Consider the following 21,687-nt stretch of genomic DNA (forward strand, 5'->3'; position numbering starts at 1 on the left):
CCACAATGAAACCCTAGTTTTTCAAGTCTTAACTCGCAGAATGAAAAAGCCACACCCCCACAAAAAAGTTTTTTTTCATTCTTTTTCTGGAAGTAGTTACAGGAAGGGAATATTACTTTTGCATTATTGCTATATGTTTTCTCCAAATATGGCCAGACAAGTTTGTATAGTTTCATTGTTATAAGGGCTGACACACACAAACACTGGATTAGGCACCGACACATGCGAGAAAGCTGAAGATGCAGTAGTCTAGGAACATGCTCACTAGATGTCAATCAAAGAAGATAGACAGGTGGTCTGACAGTGCCCCGCCCACATGTGACTGACAGAGGAGGATATGAGTTGAGAGGCCTTCTCCAGGTTTATCAGGAAGCTTGAACGATCAGTGACCATCAAGGAGATGGTAGTGGTGAGGGTGTTGTGTGTCTATAGAGGCATTAGGCAAAGTTAGGTGAAAAACTCTCTAGGAAAGAGGCTGTGATACAGTGTCCTCCTTCTTCATCCTCCTCTTCATTGGCAACCCCACCTTGCTGTCAAAATGAACACACCATGTCCTGTGTCTATCTCACAGTTTGTCTGTCCTGGTCGTTGATTGTCAAGTGGTTGACTGTACGTCCTGGTGGTGGAACTGTCTGTCCATCGTGATAGTTGACTGTCTGTCATGGTAGTTGATTGTCCGTCAGTCCTGGAGGTTCCTTGTCTGTCCTGGAGGCTACTTGTCTGTCTGACCTGGAGGCTACTTGTCTGTCTGTCTTGGCGGTTCCTTGTCTGTCTGTCTGTCCTGGAGGCTACTTGTCTGTCTGTCTGTCCTGGAGGTTCCTTGTCTGTCTGTCTGTCCTGGAGGTTCCTTGTCGGTCTGTCCTGGAGGTTCCTTGTTTGTCTGTCTGTCCTGGAGGTTCCTTGTCTGTCTGTCTGTCCTGGTGGTTCCCTGCCTGTCCTGGAGGCTACTTGTCTGTCTGACCTGGAGGCTTGTATGTCTGTCTGTCCTGGTGGATCCTGTCTATCTGTCCTGGAGGTTCCTTGTCTGTCTGTCTGTCTGTCCTGGAGGTTCCTGTCTGTCCAGGAGGTTCCTTGTCCGTCTGTCCTGGAGGCTACTTGTCTGTCTGACCTGGAGGCTACTTGTCTGTCTGTCTTGGAGGTTCCTTGTCTGTCTGTCCTGGAGGTTCCTTGTCTGTCTGTCCTGGAGGTTCCCTGTCTGTGCTGGAGGTTCCTTGTCTGTCTGTCCTGGAGGTTCCTTGTCTGTCTGTCTGTCTGTCTGTCCTGGAGGTTCCTGTCTGTCCTGGAGGTTCCTTGTATGTCTGTCTGTCTGTCTGTCCTGGAGGTTCCTGTCTGTCCTGGAGGTTCCTTGTCTGTCTGTCTGTCCTGGAGGTTCCTTGTATGTCTGTCTGTCCTGATGGTTCCCTGTCTGTCCTGGAGGTTCCTTGTCTGTCTGTCTGTCTGTCTGTCCTGGAGGTTCCTTGTCTGTCTGTCTGTCCTGGGGGTTCCTTGTATGTCTGTCTGTCCTGGTGGTTCCCTGTCTGTCCTGGGGGTTCCCTGTCTGTCCTGGGGGTTCCCTGTCTGTCCTGGGGGTTCCCTGTCTGTCCTGGAGGTTCCTTGTCTGTCTGTCCTGGAGGTTCCTTGTCTGTCTGTCTGTCTGTCCTGGTGATTCCCTGTCTGTCCTGGTGGTTCCCTGTCTGTCCTGAAGGTTCCTTGTCTGTCTGTCCTGAAGGTTCCTTGTCTGTCTGTCTGTCTGTCCTGAAGGTTCCTTGGCTGTCTGTCCTGAAGGTTCCTTGTCTGTCTGTCTGTCTGTCCTGAAGGTTCCTTGTCTGTCTGTCTGTCCTAGAGGTTTCTTGTCTGTCTGTCTGTCTGTCTGTCCTGGAGGTTCCCTGTCTGTCTGTCCTGGTACTGTGTCTCACCTGACTGCAGAAGCTGATGACACTGCTGACACACCCGGGCTTCCTTCAAGTCCATGTAGGCCAGAGCACTCTTCTGGCTGCAGCATGTGGAGCAGAACACCTGCAGAACAGACAACCACTGCATACACCTACACATCAATATAACAGGTGAAACGAGACACGAGTCTTGCCCCGGGGACTCAGATGTTGTTACCTCATCAGTGGATATGCTTTTATTAATTGCTACCTATTTTGGAAGACATCACACAGAAACTACAGACCTAGTCAGAAGAAACTAGGCTGCACACATGATGGTTAATAACTTGAGCTTCACAAACATAAATGTCAAATGATTTGGTTTTTGATTAGAAAGGTCATTCCACAGAATTCACCTACAATATAATCATGTAACTGACTTGGTATCGGTCTTACAAAATATAAAACAATTTTCGCCTAATCAGCCTGAGCAAAACACTTCTGACTCGACTAGCGTAAATCTGTATCTTGGCACAATTATCTGCATAATTTACTATGATCATATGGACTATGATAAGATGGAGGGAAACATGAGTCGACCTGGCTTGCTTCGACTCCTCACAATGACCTAACTGACCTTGCCACAGGCTCTGCAGTGATGCCGCCTCTTGGTGAAGGTGAATTTAGACAGACACTGCATACAGTTGGGAGCCTCGTGGTCCGGCACCCAGGTGGGGGCAACCCGACCCAGGTTGGAGTGGATGATGGAGGGCGGGGGAGGCTCACTGGACATGGGTAGAGAACCCTCCTCCTCTGTTACCCCAGAAGCCTCCATGAGCCCCTCATCACCTTCACTGCACTCTTCCCCCACTGCAAGCACAACATACAAACACATGCTGACCTGTCGGTACATACACATGAACAAGGGGTGCTATTCAGAAGGGATAGTGCAGTTATATACAAATAATGCCATTTTTGTTACTTTTTTCTGTTAATGAAAATTGATGAAATTATATCACATGTTAACAAATTGATGTCAGGAATGTTACAATATTGACATTGTTTTCAGACAAAAGTAGGAGATCCCCAAATCCAAATACAGGGGTTAACTTCAAGGAACCTAGAATACCCTATAATTTGAAACAATGTTTACATATTTTCCATGACAGCCGTGGACTGTGTACTTACCTGGCTCTGCAGTCTCCTCCTCGGGGATTTCCTCCTGCATCATGCCAATGCCCCGCATCCGCCCACTCGTGTCCGGGGACCGGTCTCCGGGCATAGACAGCTCTCCTCGAGGGGGCAGATTCAGGCTGGTGGGGCGCCTTAGTTTGCCAGGGGGGGCTATCTGACCTGATCCTGGACTCCAGGAGTGGGGCCGGGCTGGCATACCTGGAAACAACCAACCGTATCAACAGGTATCCTACAACTGTACTTGTGTATCCACATATAGAAACAAATCTGCTGTTGTTAACAATAAAGCCACAGAGCTAAGTAATTGATCCTAGGAGCATGTGTCAAGGCAATAACAGGGACACTTACCAGCCTGTACGTTGAGCCCTGGCTGGACAAGCTGCTCCTCACCCCGCCTCATTATCGGCATGTCGTCCATCGTCTCCCCAGCTCCAGCAAGGGCAGTCACCTCTCCAACCACCTCATCTTCACTAGTCTCCCCCTCCATCCTTCCATCATCAGGATGTCCATCTTGTTGGTTTAGCTGGTTATTGTGTTGCTCGGCCGGCATCCTGTCCATCCTCTGTCTCTGCTCCTGCTCTATCTGTTGGCGGATCTCAAAGTTTGTCAGTTGCTTGTGTTCACTGCCAGGAGCAGGATCCTCCCCAACCAGTCCTCCAGGAGGCTGCGAGAAACTACCTCCATACTGACTCCCACTGCCAGGGGCAAGCCCTGTCACCTCACTAGCAACCATGTCACTACTCTGTGATGACTCTGGTTGCAAATGTCCTTCAGCCACTTGAGCTACAGATTCCGAAGTTTCAGAAACCTCATGAACAATATTATATGGAGAATCCATATTGATTTTTGAAAGTCCTAATAAACTATTAGGGCGATTCTTTTTAATAGCGGATGGATCTTTAGGTCTGGCTCCTACCCCGACAATGGGGGGACTGCCCTGCTCGCTGGGGCTGGAGTTTGCCTCTGGAGAACCACCAGCACTGCCAGTTCTCCCAACATCACTTAAAGATGATTCTTCAGATGTAGAGTTCTGATTTCCAAAGGAACTTTGTTCTGCCCTGGAATCAGACGAAACTCTGGAGTTGTTTTGAAGAGCGGGAACAAGATTTGACACTGTCACCTGACCTTGACATTCAGTCTGTGGCAACACATCAGAACCGTTGTATGCACTTTGCAACTGTTTACTATTCAGTGATTCACAGACTTGATTCTGGTTCCCTGTCACATCCGTCCCCTCTGACCGAGGGATCTGCGAAGGAACGTTTGCCATGCCACCAGCTCCTGGTGGAGCAGAATATTGCACATTGCCCTTTTGATCATGCATGAAGTTTTCACTTCTTCCGATGTCGAGCACAATGTCTGGATTTTGAATAACCTGTTTCGTTATTCCACGCTGAGCACTCAGCTCGTCAGTATTTACAACAGCACTTGGCTGGTTTTGTTGCTTGGAGTCAGACGAGTCCAATGAGTCATTGAGATACTGATCGATTTCATCTTCATCAATATCACCACTAACACTGTCAAACCCCACAGTTGTTCCCCCTGTGGACTGGAAATGACCTTGACCTGATTGTGTCCCATTTACATTATCGGGAATCTGCATGCCAGTTGGCTTATCGGTTGGTTTGCCATTGGAATCCTTCTGTACAGGGTCTGCCTGACTCTGTCTTGTTGGCACACTCTCAAGCCTTGCATAGGGCGCAGAATGCTGATGGGGGGCATGTGGTTGAGAACCAATGGGAACTGAATTATGTTCATGGAAATTAGCTATAACATTAACCTCAGAGTTTCCATGACCAACAACAATGATGTCAGATTTTGGAAACGGTACGGAATCGAGTTCTCTCTCAGTTCTTGGTGTCAAGGCGTCAGTCTGCACTGCCGTCACCTGGGAAGCCACCAAGCCTTTAGTCGAGTTCTGGAAGTCGTCATTAACAACTACGCCATTATGTTTGGAATACATAGAATTATCAATATCATTATCACCATGCAGAGTGCCCTGATCCGAATTGTTCCAGTGCTCCTTCTCAGCCTCTCCTGAAGCTCTCAATGTCAAAACTGAGTTTGGCTCAATACACAGATCATTACTCATGGAGACTAGATCAGCCTCCTTGTCAGACAAGCTATTCTTGTACTGAAGACCATCCTGCCTGCTACCACTTCCATACTGGATGCTACCTCCCAGGTCCAAGTCACCTCGGCCAAACTCCACATTTGTGACATTCTTCTTCAGATTAGCTAGATGTGTGGCATCGATGAAGTCGTGTTTCCTGTTACCTCCAGCGTCGTATGGAGTATCATAGTCGTACATGCTACCTTCCAAGGTCCCCTTCCCTGCCAGGCCGTACCCCAACTGCAGGCCAAGTCCAGAGACAGGAACTTCCGCCACGGACTCCCATGGCTTGTCTCGGTGGGACTCCAAGTACTCGGAGTAGCCGCTGGGCCTCACTTCCTGGCCTGGGGTCAGAGAGTCTGCTGCCTTCTCTGCAACACAATACACAACATAGGAGGAACTTGACATGAGCACAAGTCTAAATAACAACTCACTATTCCAAGTCTTGTTTATTTCCGAAATAACTCCAGGTCCTTTTCAGCACTTGCCTAATAATGACAACATTATCCAAAGGGTACCTTTGGTCTCGTATGCAAGTATATATCATTCCTGCATTAGCAGAGGGTACAAGATATTATAGATGATTTTTTCACTTGCACATGAACTCATTGACCAGCCGATATCCATTGCAGATCAAGAGACACAACATATACTATCTGTTTCCTTTGACAAAGACGCGTGAAGATTCCGGGGTAGAATAGGTCTTCAGCAACCCACGCTTGCCGTAAAAGGCGACTATGCTTGTCGTAAAAGGCGACTAATGGGATTGGGTGGTCAGGCTCGCTGACTTGGTTAATGCATGTCATCGATCCCAATTGCATGGATCGATGCTCATGATATCAGTCACTGGACTGTCTGGTCCAGACTCGATTATTTACAGACCGCCGTCATATAGCTGGAATATTGCTGAGTGCCAACAAACCAACCAACCAACCAATCCTTTGATCAGGTATTCGAACCTCGGCATACATCATGGAACACACCAACCTCCATGTTACAACTGACAACAGACCAGTGTTATGACATCTTGATGCAAACATAACAAATGTATAATTGTCATAACAGTCAAAACTTATAGAGTTAGGGGGTAAATATATTAACATATTCAAAGCAGCAACTCTCAAAGACCATAGGATCACCATTAATATCTACCACCATAGCATCTTACCAAAAAAGAACAAATTTACGTCCTTCCTTCGCCAAAAATCCATTGCTAAGTCAACTACCTTGGCCGTGGTGTGCAAGTTGTGTGTGTGTGGGGACAGAGTGTACAAGGAATGAAAGGCTGGCATCATAAGCTGCTTGTGCTGCATGACAAGGTTGCATGCAGAGACAGCCTTGGACAGTGACATGCTCTGACACGACAGACTGATGCCTCTGTGTTTGTATTGATCCGAGCTATCAATCTCCATTAGTTACAGCAAGTGATGATCATACACAAAACATTGTAGTTGCATAAATGCAATTAAACATGAACTAAATGTCAGCTTGAGAATAGGAAAGTGATTTCAGGTCTAGGTTAAGTCGCATCTATGAAGAACAAGATGAGTCTTCAATTCAGATCCTAAAGTGAAGGAGTGGGTGGCTCCAGTGCTGCTTCCCACAGACAATAACAGATCAGCCTGGCAGCTCCAAATGGAAGGGAGTGAGTGAGTGAGTGAGTGAGTGAGTGAGTTTGGTTTTACGCCGCTTTTAGCTATATTCCAGCAATATCACGGCGGGGGACACCAGAAATGGGCTTCACACATTGTACCCATGTCGGGAATCGAACCCGGGTCTTCGGTGTGACGAGCGAACGCTTTAACCACTAGGCTACCCAACCGCCCCCCAAATGGAAGGTGGAGGAGGTTGTGGACATGTATAGTAAGGGAGCACAGCCTGGGAGATAAAGTATGGTTCAACACCTACTACATGAAAGGTGTGACTAAAGTTTGGTCCAGTTGTGATTCCTGAACACTTCTAGGTCATATGTATTAGGGCTGGGACTGGTAACTCGGGTACTCGGGTCGGGTGGGTACAAAGTAGGACCCGGGTACACCCATCTGTGCCATCTACCATCACACTACCATCTAACATCATGTGCCCATCTACCATCGTACACCCATCTGTGCCATCTACCATCACACTACCATCTAACATCATGTGCCCATCTACCATCGTACACCCATCTGTGCCATCTACCATCACATGACCATCTAACATCATGTGCACATCTACCAACGTATACCCATCTGTGCCATCTACCATCACATGACCATCTAACATCATATGCCCATCTACCAACGTATACCCATCTGTGCCATCTACCATCACATGACCATCTAACATCATGTGCCCATCTACCAACGTATACCCATCTGTGCCCATCTACCATCATATGGCCATCTACCATGATGTGCCAAAGTACTACCATGTGCCCATCTACCATAATGTGCTAATCTGTGCCATGTACACTCATATTCCCACTGATTTTTTTCACCATGACATATCTGTCTGTAAATGTTCCTGAAATGTCGAAGAGTTCAAAACTACTTTTGGTCACCAGTAGTCCCAAGTTTGTACTTGTACCTTGAACTTCTTAAGATCCAATAATTAACAGTCTGACAATATCCTCCCAGATGACCTTATCCATTGAAAGAGACAACATTAACATTTGTTTCATGAAAACATAGATTTTCATGGCTGTAGAGTTAACTAAGCCTCCGAAAACAGACATTGACATAAAAAAAACAGAACACCGATCTTGATCTTTGAAAAAACAAAAATTCATTTTTTTTACAAAGCAGGTCCCTATTCTAGTGAAAGTGCTTACACAAATTAATGATAGCATTGATACAGTCATTAATAATTTTGGAAAAGTGCAACTAGTCTGTGATTTCAATATTGTGGCCTTGACCATGCTGACCATGATATGGCCATAAGAATTCCACAGGGCCACTTGGAAGATGTTAATAATCTTTGTGTTTGTTTATATCCTCCAAGTGTGGTTATGTTCGAGTATAGGCCCCAAACAATCACTACAACTGCGTAGGGCCCGGCATGGTGGAACAAGTTGTCATGCAAACACACTTTAACTTTTTATCAAAATGTTTATCATTAGGACACAGACATTCATTTTTAGATTTACATTTGTTTTGGGGGAGGTCAGTCATAAACACAATTTTTAAAACTTTACAGGTTTTTAAAAACAATTTCTCCATCAAACCTAGCTGTGGGTCAATGAAAAGTGCTTGACAATGTCAGGCCGACTTTCAAGTGAGTGTCAGCTGGACGTCATTCTGTTTCAAGAATCAGACAGGAATAAAAACAGAATTTTTAAAGTTCATTTATATTTTCCTAACAGCAGTCTAATCAGCAGATCTGTACTTATATTATTAAAATGTTGCCTTAGCAGACATGCTCTTCAGAAAACCATGACTGAGACTGAGGAGTTGAGGCAGTGGATGCAGACTTGGTTTTACCAGGTATACAGGATTATAATGAGCTGAGTAAACCCTGCTAATGGTACATCTGTCAACTCATTATAGAATTGGTGTTGGGGTAGGCTAGTGGTTAAAGTGTTTGCTTGTCACACAGAAAACCTGGGTTCTATTCCCTATATGGGTGCTATGTGTGAAGCCCGTTTCTGTTGTCCCTCGCCTGATATTGCTGGAATATTGCTTAAATTGCCTAATTATTATACGACAATTGATAAAAATGCAACAAAATGGCAATAATTTTTTTCACTGTACTTGCCCTGTAAATCTGGAGCAATGGTGCACCCAGTGAGGCTTTTTTCCATGTTAACAGCATTTGATGTTAAAGACACCATTCTTGAAAACAAAAGTTAAATATTCTTAATGCACACTGGCAAACATCCTTATTAAAGGTATATACTTGACACACTTCAAAAGTGTGATTCCAGTCAATGTACTTAGGTAGGTATTTAGACACTTTTGTTTGTTTATTTGTTTGTTGTTTAACGACGCACTCAGCAATCTTCCAGCATATGGTGGCGGTCTGTAAGTAATCAAGTCTGGACCAGACAATCCAGTGATTGACATCATGAGCATCAATCCACGCATTTGGGATATGATACTTACCATTGATTACTTGCTGGAATTGGTTTTTGAACCATTGTAGATAAATGGTAGGAACTCCTACTAAGTAAACTAGACTAGACTGATATTATTGGTGCAACCTCATGCTGGCTCCTCCAGAAATAATTCAGATCCAGTTTTCTTCAAGTTAAAGGGTGACTGCAAGTTCAAAGACTAGTACATGTTGGATGTCTTTCATTACACTGAGATTGATGTTCATATAGATTTGGTACTTTATGAGAGAAATTGTGTTTCCATGGAAACCGAATTAGGAGTGATATTGATCGGGGTATTTAGGGACATCTGACAGTGTTGTGATGAGGCAGAAATCAGTGTCAGCTGAGAGTGCATGCCATCAGTGCTGATCTGACCGATGACGCTGGATCCGGTGCCTGCTGCTGAGACTGCTGCACTCTGTGACTATGGTGACTGCAAACAGAGGGCTTGTGCAAACCTTGACCCCGTTCACATCCTTAAATGTTGTACTGACCTAATTAGCACCCTCCCCTAATAAGTGCTGACTTGTCATCATGATTCATTAGTTAATTCAGTGTTCTCGTTTACCGGTAATTACCAGTTTTTTACCGGTAAAATTAGGCTTGGACCGGTAATTCAGGTGACTGCCAGTCCCTCTGGACCGGCAAATAAAGTCATATATATCTTTGTTGTTGAACAAAACATTGGCGATATTCATATAAGTAAATTTTTTCGAACAAAGTCAGCTTGTCTGTTACCATCAGGGTTTCCCCTTGTCTATTTTCATTGCAAGGAAATAACATTTTCCTTTGCTTCAAGGTTAATTAATATCCATTTGTAGTAACTTTGTCATGAAATATTTTAAAAAAAGGAGAAAATTGTGACTGCAGTTAGTGTGAATGATGTATAGATCTAAATAAGTTACTTCAGAGATGACGTCTTTGCACTGAACATGATGTTGAAAGAATCAAAACCAGGCAATTTTCATACCTTTTTTTATTTGTTGAAAATTGGGACTGGCAAAAATTAGGGGGAGACTGGTAATTATTAGAGCTGCCAGTCCACTAGAACTGTCAGTTTCAAAAGCCAGCGGGAACACTGTAATTACACTTTGAAAAGCTGCCCACTTCGGTTTTGTTATTCAGATCTAGTTATTTCATGGTCTGGATGGTAAAGCTTCATTAGTGTGGTGTTTTTTTGTTTTTTGTTAACGCCACACTCAGCAATATTTCAATATTGTAAATAATCGAGTCTGGACCAGACAATCCAGTGATTGACATCATGAGCCTCGATCCACACAATTGGGATTGATGACATGCATCAATTAAGTCCTGACCACCCGATCCCGTTAGTCGCCTCTTGACAAGCATAGTCGCCTTTTATGGCAAGCATGGTTGCTGAAGACGTATTCTACCCCGGATCTTCAGCTTGATTAAAATTGGTCCAGAACAAGTGCCTCAATGATGTCTAGCTGGTATCCTAATATAAGCACCTACTTTGGCCTTTGTCTTCGTTAGGGTGATAATGGTGATAATTATGATTACTGTAAACATAGTGGCAAGTGTACAGCAACTCTGGCTCAGATTGGATAATCATCTGGTCTAGCATATATTGGGCAGATCCATTTAGTATCCTGGAGAACAAATATTGTACATCTAAAATATCTAAAATATGCAAGAAAAATTGATTGAAGTAATATGTTACATTTAACCACAGGGTTAGAAACTAACAGTTTTTGTCCACTAGTCCTTATAATGATAAGATATAGCAAAACCCTTAAAATGGGCAAATTTCTACTAGTCCCTAGGATACCTTTAATTACTATAAGGACTATAGGACTAGTGCCAATTTCTAACGCTGAACCAACTGAAAATGCTAAACAAATCAGGTATTTCCAGAATCTTAACCTCAATGTTTTTGGAGACTAGGGTCCACAGGCATTTTATCCAAAGTTATCCAATTTGTGTCTTTAACCACAGACTTGTGTCTTATGCAACACATATGTTATCCAAATTGTGTCTTATACTTGAGGTTGGATAGCATACCTTCAGTATTAGACACAAATTAGATAACATACCTGTGGTGTGTCTTATACTACAGGACCAGTGAAGATCCGGGGTGGAATAGGTCTTCAGCAACCCATACTTGCTGTGAAATGTGACTATGCTTGTTGTAAGAGGCGACTTACGGGATCGGGTGGTCAGGCTCGCAGTCTTGGTTGATGCATGTCATTGTATCCCAATTGCATGGATTGATGCATCATGATGCATGGATTTATTTACGGAACGCCGTCATATAGCTGGAATACTGCCACAATCAAACAAAATTTAACCACAGGTGAGTTAACCCATAGATGCCACATACCACATGTAATTAGACTATATACATCTTTATGCACAATATCTATTTAGAAATACACTCGTGTGTAATCAGCATGTAAGTTCTGTTGCTGGGCCTACTGCTGTCAGTGTGTCACAGCTCAACACTAAGTCCTGGTAGGTTCTAATCATGTATGATACAATTTACAATGTGCTGATAGGACCAAGCCACTTCAGCCCCATGAATATGGAGACACACATGACACTGCCTGTGACTCACAGGCATATATCATGTAACAAATCTGAAACTGCTGGTAGAGAGTGTCAGTCACAGTGACACAGCTTATACCATGTGGGAATACATGGATCGGTCGACACTGAGTATCAGAGTAAACACTAGGACTTAGTAAAGTTATCTATTTCGAAATAAGTATCTACAAAATAATAAAAATAAAATCCAAATGAAGCCCAGAACAATCCATAATTTCCCAGAGTTGAGGCAATCTAGACTTGCCAAATCATTCTTGACTTGAATTGTTTGATAGGCATGACCAAGAAGTTGACAGATGTCAAAGTAGACACAATTTATGAATAACAATTAAATAAAGATGCTGTTATCCATAAAGAGTGTCTACTTGTCATTCTACACTTGAGTTGGACTCCTTTTTAATTTTTTACTCTAGGGTCGGGGAGACAGGCTCAATCCCATTTTGTGTTTTTGGGGAAAAGGGAACAGTCCTACAATCTGCAGGGGGGCATGGGTGGCCCATTCGTCTAAGGCGCCAGGATTCGCTGTGCAGAGTTGCGTCCCTTGGGCATGCCAGAAACCTATGATTGTGGGTTTGAATCCCGGTTCGCCCCAATTATGTTTCTAGGTTTGTCAGCACCATACCCATGCTCGTGGGTTTCACCGAAGTGGTAAACATCTGAAACCTGCATCACTTCAGGCTTTCCTCCCACATTAAACTGACACGCCGTGATATAACTGAAATACTGTTAAAAGCGGCGTTAAACCCAACTCACTCACTACAATCTGCACAAGGCCGGCAGGTCTTGGACTGGTTGTATGTGTGGTTGTGGTGAGATGTGATTCTGGACACAAGGGTCTCAGAGACAGGCTCACTCCCATTTTGTGTACTAGTTTGGGGGAAAAGGGAACAGTCCTACAATCTGCACAAGGCTGGCAAGTCCTGGACTGGTTGTATGTGTGGTTGTGGTGAGATGTGATTCCGGACACAAGGGTCGGGGAGACAGGCTCACTCCCATTTTGTGTACTGGTCGGACTCGCTAACTTGGTTGATGCATGTCATTGTATCCCAATCGCTTGGATCGATGCTCATGATGTCCGTCACCAGTTTGTCTGGTCCAGACTCAATTATTAACAGACCGATGTCATATAGCTGGAATATTGCTGAGTGTGGCGTTCAACAACAAACAAACAAACAAACAAACAAACAAACAAACAAACAAATAATATACATGATATAGTTATATCCAATAGTATTTCACTGATAACAGAGCCAATACATAGGAGAGACACTATTGTATTGAATACAATGTCATAATAGTTCTGAATTCGAGAAAATAAGGACTTTTAAAAATTCCCAAATTTGTAAAAATAATCATAATTTTCCCAATTTGCCTGTCAGACACTTTGTTTACTCCTAGAAAATTTCCTGTTTTCAGTATACACCATGACAAGGTCTGACAATATGTCAGGCAGCTGAAACAGGAGACTAGGGCGGGGGACAGATGTAGCGGCTGCTTGTGTAGGTGGGCAGGTTGTGTCAAATATATGTGTCTGTTGCAGCGAGTTGACAGACTTTAACATGTTTAATGCACCTCCAGGTGACGGGATCAAAGGCAATGGGTTTTATTGGACATGATGTATTACAATTTCAAGATAAACTTGAGCATGTTACTGGTGTTTGACATAAATTTTTGTTTTCACAGTTCGCAAAGATGAACTGCTTCAGAGTTGACATCTACCTAATGGTAAACGTGGTAGCCCACAAGGAAATGTCACATGTCCCTGGTACTTCTTCTCGCATGAGTGGACTTATTACTTGTAAACCCTGGCTACTATTGTCACTACTTTATATTGATAGAACTAGCAAACTTACAATGATCCAATTTCTTGAACAAATCTGGTATATTATAACATTATCCTGATTTTGTTGAATATGGTTTTAAGCTCCTCGAGAGAGAAAAATTCACAATATTCGTAGAAAGCGCTGAAATCTCACGCTCCGTAATCAGCTTCCAAAACAACTCTGTTTTGGGACATTTGCGACGTTTATCTATGTTGTAATTCTTAGCCGTTATACATATTCTGTTTCTGTTATTTCTGTTAATCCGACAAAAATAGCAAAATTGCATACATTGTTGAATGTGTGAAACACCCTTTAGTCTTGACATTGTGAATAATTAAAATAACAACTAAAATTGGTAAGTAGCATTTTATTACTTACATCCTGTTTGGGGGATAAAACACCAGCTGCCCTCGGCCCAATTCCACACAATGAATGCATGTCAGGGATTAATCCCCTGAGTAAACAACTATGGTGACATAAGTTGTGCACAAGTAATCAAATAGATGAGCAGCATAATGTACTATAAAATCCGGGGCAGAAGCAGACAAACTGGGCGTTAGCCAAATCATTGAAACACATCAAACACCGAAACCTGTTTTAACCCCAATAATGGGATTCCCCTTAGTGGTGGAATTTTTTGTTTATGGGATGATCTACATAAATCTATAACCATGATAAGAAACCTTCACAATATCAGTACGTTAATGTGGTTATATTTGGGCAAAATGGTGCATTTTACTCCATTCATAATTTGCAGTGATATTCAACTGACAACTACTTGCAGCCCATATTATCATGCTAACTGTCAATTCGAAATTAATAAATTTGAAGCCAATTAATTCATTACTGTGAATTGACTGTAAATGCAGCATGTTAACTGTGAATTGACTGTAAATGCAGCATGTTAACTTTGAATTGACAGTAAATGCAGCATGTTAACTGTGAATTGATGGTAAATGCAGCATGTTAACTGTGAATTGATGGTAAATGCAGCATGTTAACTGTGAATTGACTGTAAATGCAGCATGTTAACTGAATTGACGGTAAATGCAGCATGTTAACTGTGAATTGATGGTAAATGCAGCATGTTAACTGTGAATTGATGGTAAATGCAGCATGTTAACTGTGAATTGACAGTAAATGCAGCATGTTAACTGTGAATTGATGGTAAATGCAGCATGTTAACTGTGAATTGACTGTAAATGCAGCATGTTAACTTTGAATTGACAGTAAATGCAGCATGTTAACTGTGAATTGATGGTAAATGCAGCATGTTAACTGTGAATTGACTGTAAATGCAGCAAATGCAGTATGTTAAGCTAGTCAAACTGGGAGTCATGTGATATTGATGAAAAAGATGTGTGAAGGGAGGCTGCAGAAGCCACAAGTCACCAGACATCGCAGGGTAGACCGTCCAAGTCACGTCAAAATAGTTCATAATTTTATTAACCTACTTGTCATATCAATCATTTATTAAATCCATCACATTTCACAATGTCTTCCAATTTCACAATACATATTCCATTTGCTTTTATCATTTTTTATCAATAGATTAAAAACTTAATCACTATTTCCCCAAATGTTGTTGAAAATAAAATTCTTGGACACACTTCGACAACGGGTCCTCATATATTATACAAAGTAATATAATCAATAAAAGTATATCTAAATGTTGCCAAACTGATATCTAAGTTATTATTTCCATCTTTTCAGGCGATCGTGTGTTAAGTAAGTCAAATGACATCTCAGCTTTCTAACTTTTTAGGACAAAATTCAAGTAAAAAATATCTCAGGATTTTTTTTAAACTGGCCTACCTCATTTTTTAAATGAGTTTGAAATCCGTAAACCAAGAAATAAAAAAAATGTCGCCTTATTCAGACTACACAGAATTCAAACAAAATGTCCACCAGAAGGCTATCTGAGTTTCAAACCAAAAAATGTTGAAAGTGGATGACCACCCAATCCTGTTATTCGCCTCCTACAAACAAGCATAGTCGCCTTTTATGGCAAGCATAGGTTGCTGAAGACCCATTCTTCATGTTAGATGAAGTACAGTATTGATATAAAACTGTGATTTATGACATGTAACAAACTTCCTGACACACGCATGCAGGTAGGGATCGTGTACGTCAGCAAGTACTTCTTCAGTCATAAATAATCATTATCAAGGGTTATTCAGACTACACAGAATTCAAACAAAATGTCCACCAGAAGGCTATTTGAGTTTCAAACCAAAAAATGTTAAAAGTGGATGATGATTTTTGCACTGGATAACACATTTTCCTCCAAGAAGTACCGTATATGACCGCATATAAGCCAAATTTTGAGGACCAGAAAAAAGATGCTGTAGAAAGGGGTTGGCTTATCCATGGGATACACTTTCATGATAGTATTTTTCAGACCGTGATCTGTCAGAAACATCGCCTGAATGACGGTAGATTACACCTTCCCGAAAGTTTGGAAGTTGCCACGACTAGAGCCATTATTGTTATAAATTATCAATAAGGTTATTATTATACATCAATGTTGTCATTATTAAAAAAATGTTATGCATGTTACTACTTCCGATAATAAGTTTTCAATTGAATGTTCAAAGTTTATCGTTCTTCATAAACTCCACAATCTTTACATGTAACAATAATAGTAATAGGGTAATAGTCATTCCGACAGTATCAGGAGGGGTATATCCGGTTTTGTGGTATAAAACCTAACGTGGGATGTATAAAACACATCGCAATACTGATACAATGAATTTATCTTGCAGCATGTTTCAATCTGCCATTGTAAAAGAATAAAAACAAATGGAAAATTGATACCAAACAGCTGTTTGATTGATCTGAGTTCAACTTGTGCTGTGTTACGTGACTTTCATTGACTCAAAAGCTTTGTAGAAAGCTCAGAAATATATTTCCCTCCCAAGCGGAATATGTAGTATTTTATCAAGATCACATGAACCAATCAGATCTCAACATTCTGACGAAGGAGGTAAGAAAATGTTAATCAATAGCATCCAAGACCTTGCATATACAACAACTAACAGCCTGTGATTTCATGTAAGACAGGGATGACACAACATCAGGTCCAGTTCATGCAGTCTTAGAAAGTTTTGATTTTACAAGCTGGATGACCTCTGCCAATGACAATAAAAAAAGACTGACATCTGGAACTTTCATTCACATATGATAACAGTGTAACCATGGTAACAAGAACTCACCTTCTTCTTCAAACTCATCAAGAACTTTGTCGAGATCAACAAAATCCATGGTCGATGATACCAGAAGAAGATGTCACTGAAACACAAAATAAAACATAGTCATAACTTGTCAGGTCTCTGTCTTTGGTGTGGTGCTATTTGTTTGTTTGTGTTTGTTTGTTTGTTTGTTGTTTAACGTCGCACTCAGCACCATTCCAGCTATATGATGGCCGTCTGTAAACAATCCAGTCAAGACCAGACAATCCAGTGATTGACATCATTGCTGAAGATCTATTCTACCCTGGATCTTCACGGGTCAAGTGCTATTCAATCCCTTCAAAACATTCACAACACACCGATGAAGCTCTACATAATCATTGATAGTATCCTGCCAAGGTAGAATTGGCTGGTTTGCACCCCATTCAGCAATATATGACGGCAGCCTGTAAGTAATAAAAAACAGGACCAGGCAAACCAGTGATTGATATTGTGAGCAATGATCCATGCCGTTGGGGTACAATGACATGCCATCAACCAAGTCACTGGTTATATCACCCGATTTGGTCACCTCATACGACCAGTATAGGTTGCCGGGATCTGTTCTAACCCAGAATCCCCACGGTACGACCAGCATAGGTTGCTGGGACCTGTTCTAACCCAGAATCCCCATGGTATGACCAGTATAGGTTGCCGGGACCTGTTCTAACCCAGAATCCCCATGGTATGACCAGCATAGGTTACTGGGACCTGTTCTAACCCAGAATCCCCACGGTATGACCAGCATAGGTTACTGGGACCTGTTCTAACCCAGAATCCCCACGGTATGACCAGCGTAGGTTGCCGGGACCTGTTCTAACCCAGAATCCCCACGGTATGATCAGCATAGGTTGCCGGAACCTGCATAGGTTTCTGGGAATCTGTTCTAACACAGAATCCCCATGGTAGAACCTGCATAGGTTTCTGGGAATCTGTTCTAACACAGAATCCCCATGGTAGAACCTGCATAGGTTCCCGGGAATCTGTTCTAACACAGAATCCCCACGGTAGAACCTGCATAGGTTCCAGGGAATCTGTTCTAACACAGAATCCCTATGGTAGAACCTGCATAGGTTCCAGGGAATCTGTTCTAACACAGAATCCCAATGGTAGAACCTGCATAGGTTCCAGGGAATCTGTTCTAACACAGAATCCCCATGGTAGAACCTGCATAGGTTCCTGGGAATCTGTTCTAACCCGGAATCACCACGGTTGAACCTGCATAGGTTGCCAGGATCTGTTCTAACCCAGAATCCCCACGGTAGAACCTGCATAGGTTGCCGGGATCTGTTCTAACCCAGAATCCCCATGGTAGAACCAGCATAGGTTGCCGGAACCTGCATAGGTTTCTGGGAATCTGTTCTAACACAGAATCCCCATGGTAGAACCTGCATAGGTTCCAGGGAATCTGTTCTAACACAGAATCCCCATGGTAGAACCTGCATAGGTTCCTGGGAATCTGTTCTAACACAGAATCACCACGGTTGAACCTGCATAGGTTGCCGGGATCTGTTCTAACCCAGAATCCCCACGGTAGAACCTGCATAGGTTGCCGGGATCTGTTCTAACCCAGAATCCCCATGGTAGAACCAGCATAGGTTGCCGGGACCTGTTCTAACCCAGAATCCCCATGGTATGACCAGCATAGGTTGCTGGGAATCTGTTCTACCACAGAATACCCACAGTGGTCAAACAGCCTGGAGCAAATTAAGTCCATTATAACATTGTCGTAAGTGTAAAAGCAGTCCCCAGAAGGATCTTCTTGAAACAGCCTATGTGATACATTCTTGATATCATTCATGCTTGATTTCATACAAAGTCAAGGGATAATATGAACATGAAATTAATTTTTCGCACTTGTTCATCGTATTCTTAACTCTCTAAAATATTACACAGGTACTTGAATGAAACAATGAAAACGTTAGAGTTGACTTCTTTCATACCAAGATGAGATGGAATAGCAGACACAGAACTCTCTCATAGACTCCGTCTACTGGTTGTCATCTACATCAGCACAGGGCACATGATCAAATATAGGTCTTTAGCTACACAAATTACATTTTTCAGAACCTCTAGCACTACATTCATGTTCATTGTTGATCATAATGTGAAAGACATCTTATCAATTTGTCCTCTGCCAATGGATACCAGCAAGGATCTAGACATGTATATCAATAACACTATCTGCTGTGGGTTTCTCATCTCAATATATATGCAGGTCATGCATATTGGACAAAAAGGGCTATATATGGTCACAAAATCATATTTTCGAGGAGACATCCCTGAACTAAATGTGCATCCTCTTGTTGACATTGTGTACATGGAAACAAGTCACATAACTTTTCCTGCTCTTTTCTTAAGTCATATTTGGACATATCAGGTGTATATTTTTATTTATCTAACAAGAATCTGTTTAGCTCAGATATCACGTACACAATATGTGTCTCCATTTTCATGAAAACAAGGGTTAATGAAATGAGTTATAACCCTGAGTGTGCAATAATGAGTTGTTGGCAATAACTGACCATGCGAGCACTCATCTCTAGCCAGTAGACCCCGTGCTTGGGAATGACATTTTCAAGTCCAATGTGTAAACATTTTATGGGCCATTTTTTGCAAGTCTGAGCCATTTACTTTACTATATTATTGCAATTAGCCATAAATTAAAAAAACCTTAAAAATGATTGCAGCTGTAACACATTTTATCCTTTATAATCATAGTCTCCAAACAATAACATGTCATTTCAACAAATATCCCTGTGCCATCTTACATGCTTTGACCTGTGAAAAGTCAATTTTGTAGCAGTTTGCCTATTATCGTAATTATATGTCAACATAATGTTTTATTGACTGAAATAGCAAAACAGCGGGACGCCAAACCAGTGACTTGTCTAACTGTTCCATACACGTAAATCATTTGGCAATATCAGCTTGAATATCATTTGTGACAACTCGTGTCATCTTGCAGGTTTCGGAAAGGAGTGAGTGGTGACAAATGACGAAAGTATGGTACCACCCACCCCACATTCCATATTAGGAACAGTTCTGAGCAAATGCGTGACGTAGCCAGTTCAAATCAACATTATCGTAACGTTTGGGAAGAATCAGAAAACAAATAAATTTGTATGAATGTCTATTGTAGTGTAAACAAAGATGGCAGCAAATCAGCGATTTATTCGTTGTGATGACTAAATTATATTGTGATATGTTAGTCAGTGTAAATTTGGTGGTGCAGGTTACAAAACTACTGCTTTTGCAGGCCCTTTCCTCATATCTTTATGTGCAATTTTAAAAAAATTATGCATGAATTGTGCATGGAGCATGACTTTTTCTCAATCACTGTTGACCTTAAAATAAAATTGGGAGAGGGTGAAGAAAACCACTGGAGACCACATGAAGGCTTTTCCTGTTTTACGAAAAACAGAAAATTTTCAACTTCCCCTTCCTTGAACATGCAAGCAATGTCAGCTGAATGTGTACAACTACCATAGACTCTACGGTTGCTCTGGTCCTACAATTATTTCAAGGGAGATTTCTTCTCCAAGAATTCTAGTATTATTTTCATTCATGATTTTGCAAGACAATGGTTCAACACATGGGAAACAGGCAAATGTCTCCTTGTAGTGAGGAATTAGCTTTCCACTGAAAGTAAAATGGCTGATCTTATGACATTCACTCTCCTTAAATCCACAAATTGTTAAAGTTATTATTATCATGATTATGATACAGAAACTCAAAATGAGCAGCATGGATTCTAACTTCAGGTACTATTTTGCTGAACTGTTAAGTTCATCATGTGTTCATTACAAAGTCAAATGAAAATTTGGATAGATCTAGGAATTTTCAAATATAATATTCCTTGACCATGTTGACATACTTGATTTAAAATAGCTACACTTTTAAAACACACAGTCTGTAAAAGATATACTTAGGTTTTACCAGCTAATAACAAAAAAGCTACTTTCATAATCATGTTAATTCAATGTACACAATCGATTGTAACCATGGTAACAATTATCAATTTCTTGAAAGTGAACATCTTCTTACAGTCTTTTGTTAGAATAGACATCATGTAACTTATCATTGTAAGATAAATTGAGTTAATTAAAGTTAAATAACATAGAGATTGAAAATATGAACTAAAGGCACTCATTGAACTTCCTTATCACGCTGGCATACTACATAAAGTACATTATTATCATGACAACACAAAGGGTGTGAATTCACAATGTACTGTACTTCCTCAAAATGGTGTATGGAAATAAGGGGTGAAACAATACAGCATGATCATGATACATAGGTCACGATACGATATGTATCACGTAGCGCATATTTACCATGTTTACGTCAACATGGTCAAATCGCATGGAACTTCAAAAGGAAAAGTTATCAGTAGACACATGGTCGTAGCGGCTATTTTTAGTAGTGAACTTGAAACAGCATTTACAACCTATTTTACTCTATCTGACTGACAAAAACGCCAGGAATCATTAAATGAGTAGCAAGTAATTTATTTCAGCAAGTATATCATCTAGTATCTATACAAAAAAAGGTATCGTGTATTGTATCGTCACATGAAAACTCACGATGCACCGGTGCACTGATGTATCATTTCACCCTTAATGGAAATATCTATATTAAACATGAATTGTATAAAAGATCACTTCTGTCAGAGTTTGAAATTGAAAATGTTGAAAAGTCATCAGTAAGTTTGGTCAAAATACTAGATACTGTAAACAGCTTTATTTCCGCGCCGTTAAAATATTGCGAATATCACACCAAAGACAACACTGCGACGAGATATTTTTGCGAGTTGCCGTGTTGAGATGACCCC

The 21,687-nt window shown here is 41.5% G+C and overlaps 1 protein-coding gene across 2 annotated transcripts in view; it reads right to left on the bottom strand.

The window, feature by feature from the left end:
• Positions 1-21,687, bottom strand: part of LOC139478632 (zinc finger FYVE domain-containing protein 16-like) — a 42,062-nt gene that overhangs the window by 18,893 nt on the left and 1,482 nt on the right. For both annotated transcript variants that reach the window (XM_071261194.1, XM_071261193.1), the window contains exons 2-6: positions 16,839-16,914; positions 3,393-5,528; positions 3,039-3,242; positions 2,488-2,720; positions 1,896-1,995 (exon numbers count right to left, since the gene is read on the bottom strand). In XM_071261194.1, the coding sequence (XP_071117295.1) occupies positions 1,896-1,995; positions 2,488-2,720; positions 3,039-3,242; positions 3,393-5,528; positions 16,839-16,887 (2,722 nt within the window). In that variant the 5' untranslated portion in view covers positions 16,888-16,914. The remainder of the gene's footprint in view (positions 1-1,895; positions 1,996-2,487; positions 2,721-3,038; positions 3,243-3,392; positions 5,529-16,838; positions 16,915-21,687) is intronic.

This window comes from Haliotis cracherodii, unplaced genomic scaffold (assembly GCF_022045235.1).
Source record: "Haliotis cracherodii isolate W230 unplaced genomic scaffold, xgHalCrac1.p SCAF_4, whole genome shotgun sequence".
NCBI lineage: Eukaryota > Metazoa > Mollusca > Gastropoda > Lepetellida > Haliotidae > Haliotis > Haliotis cracherodii.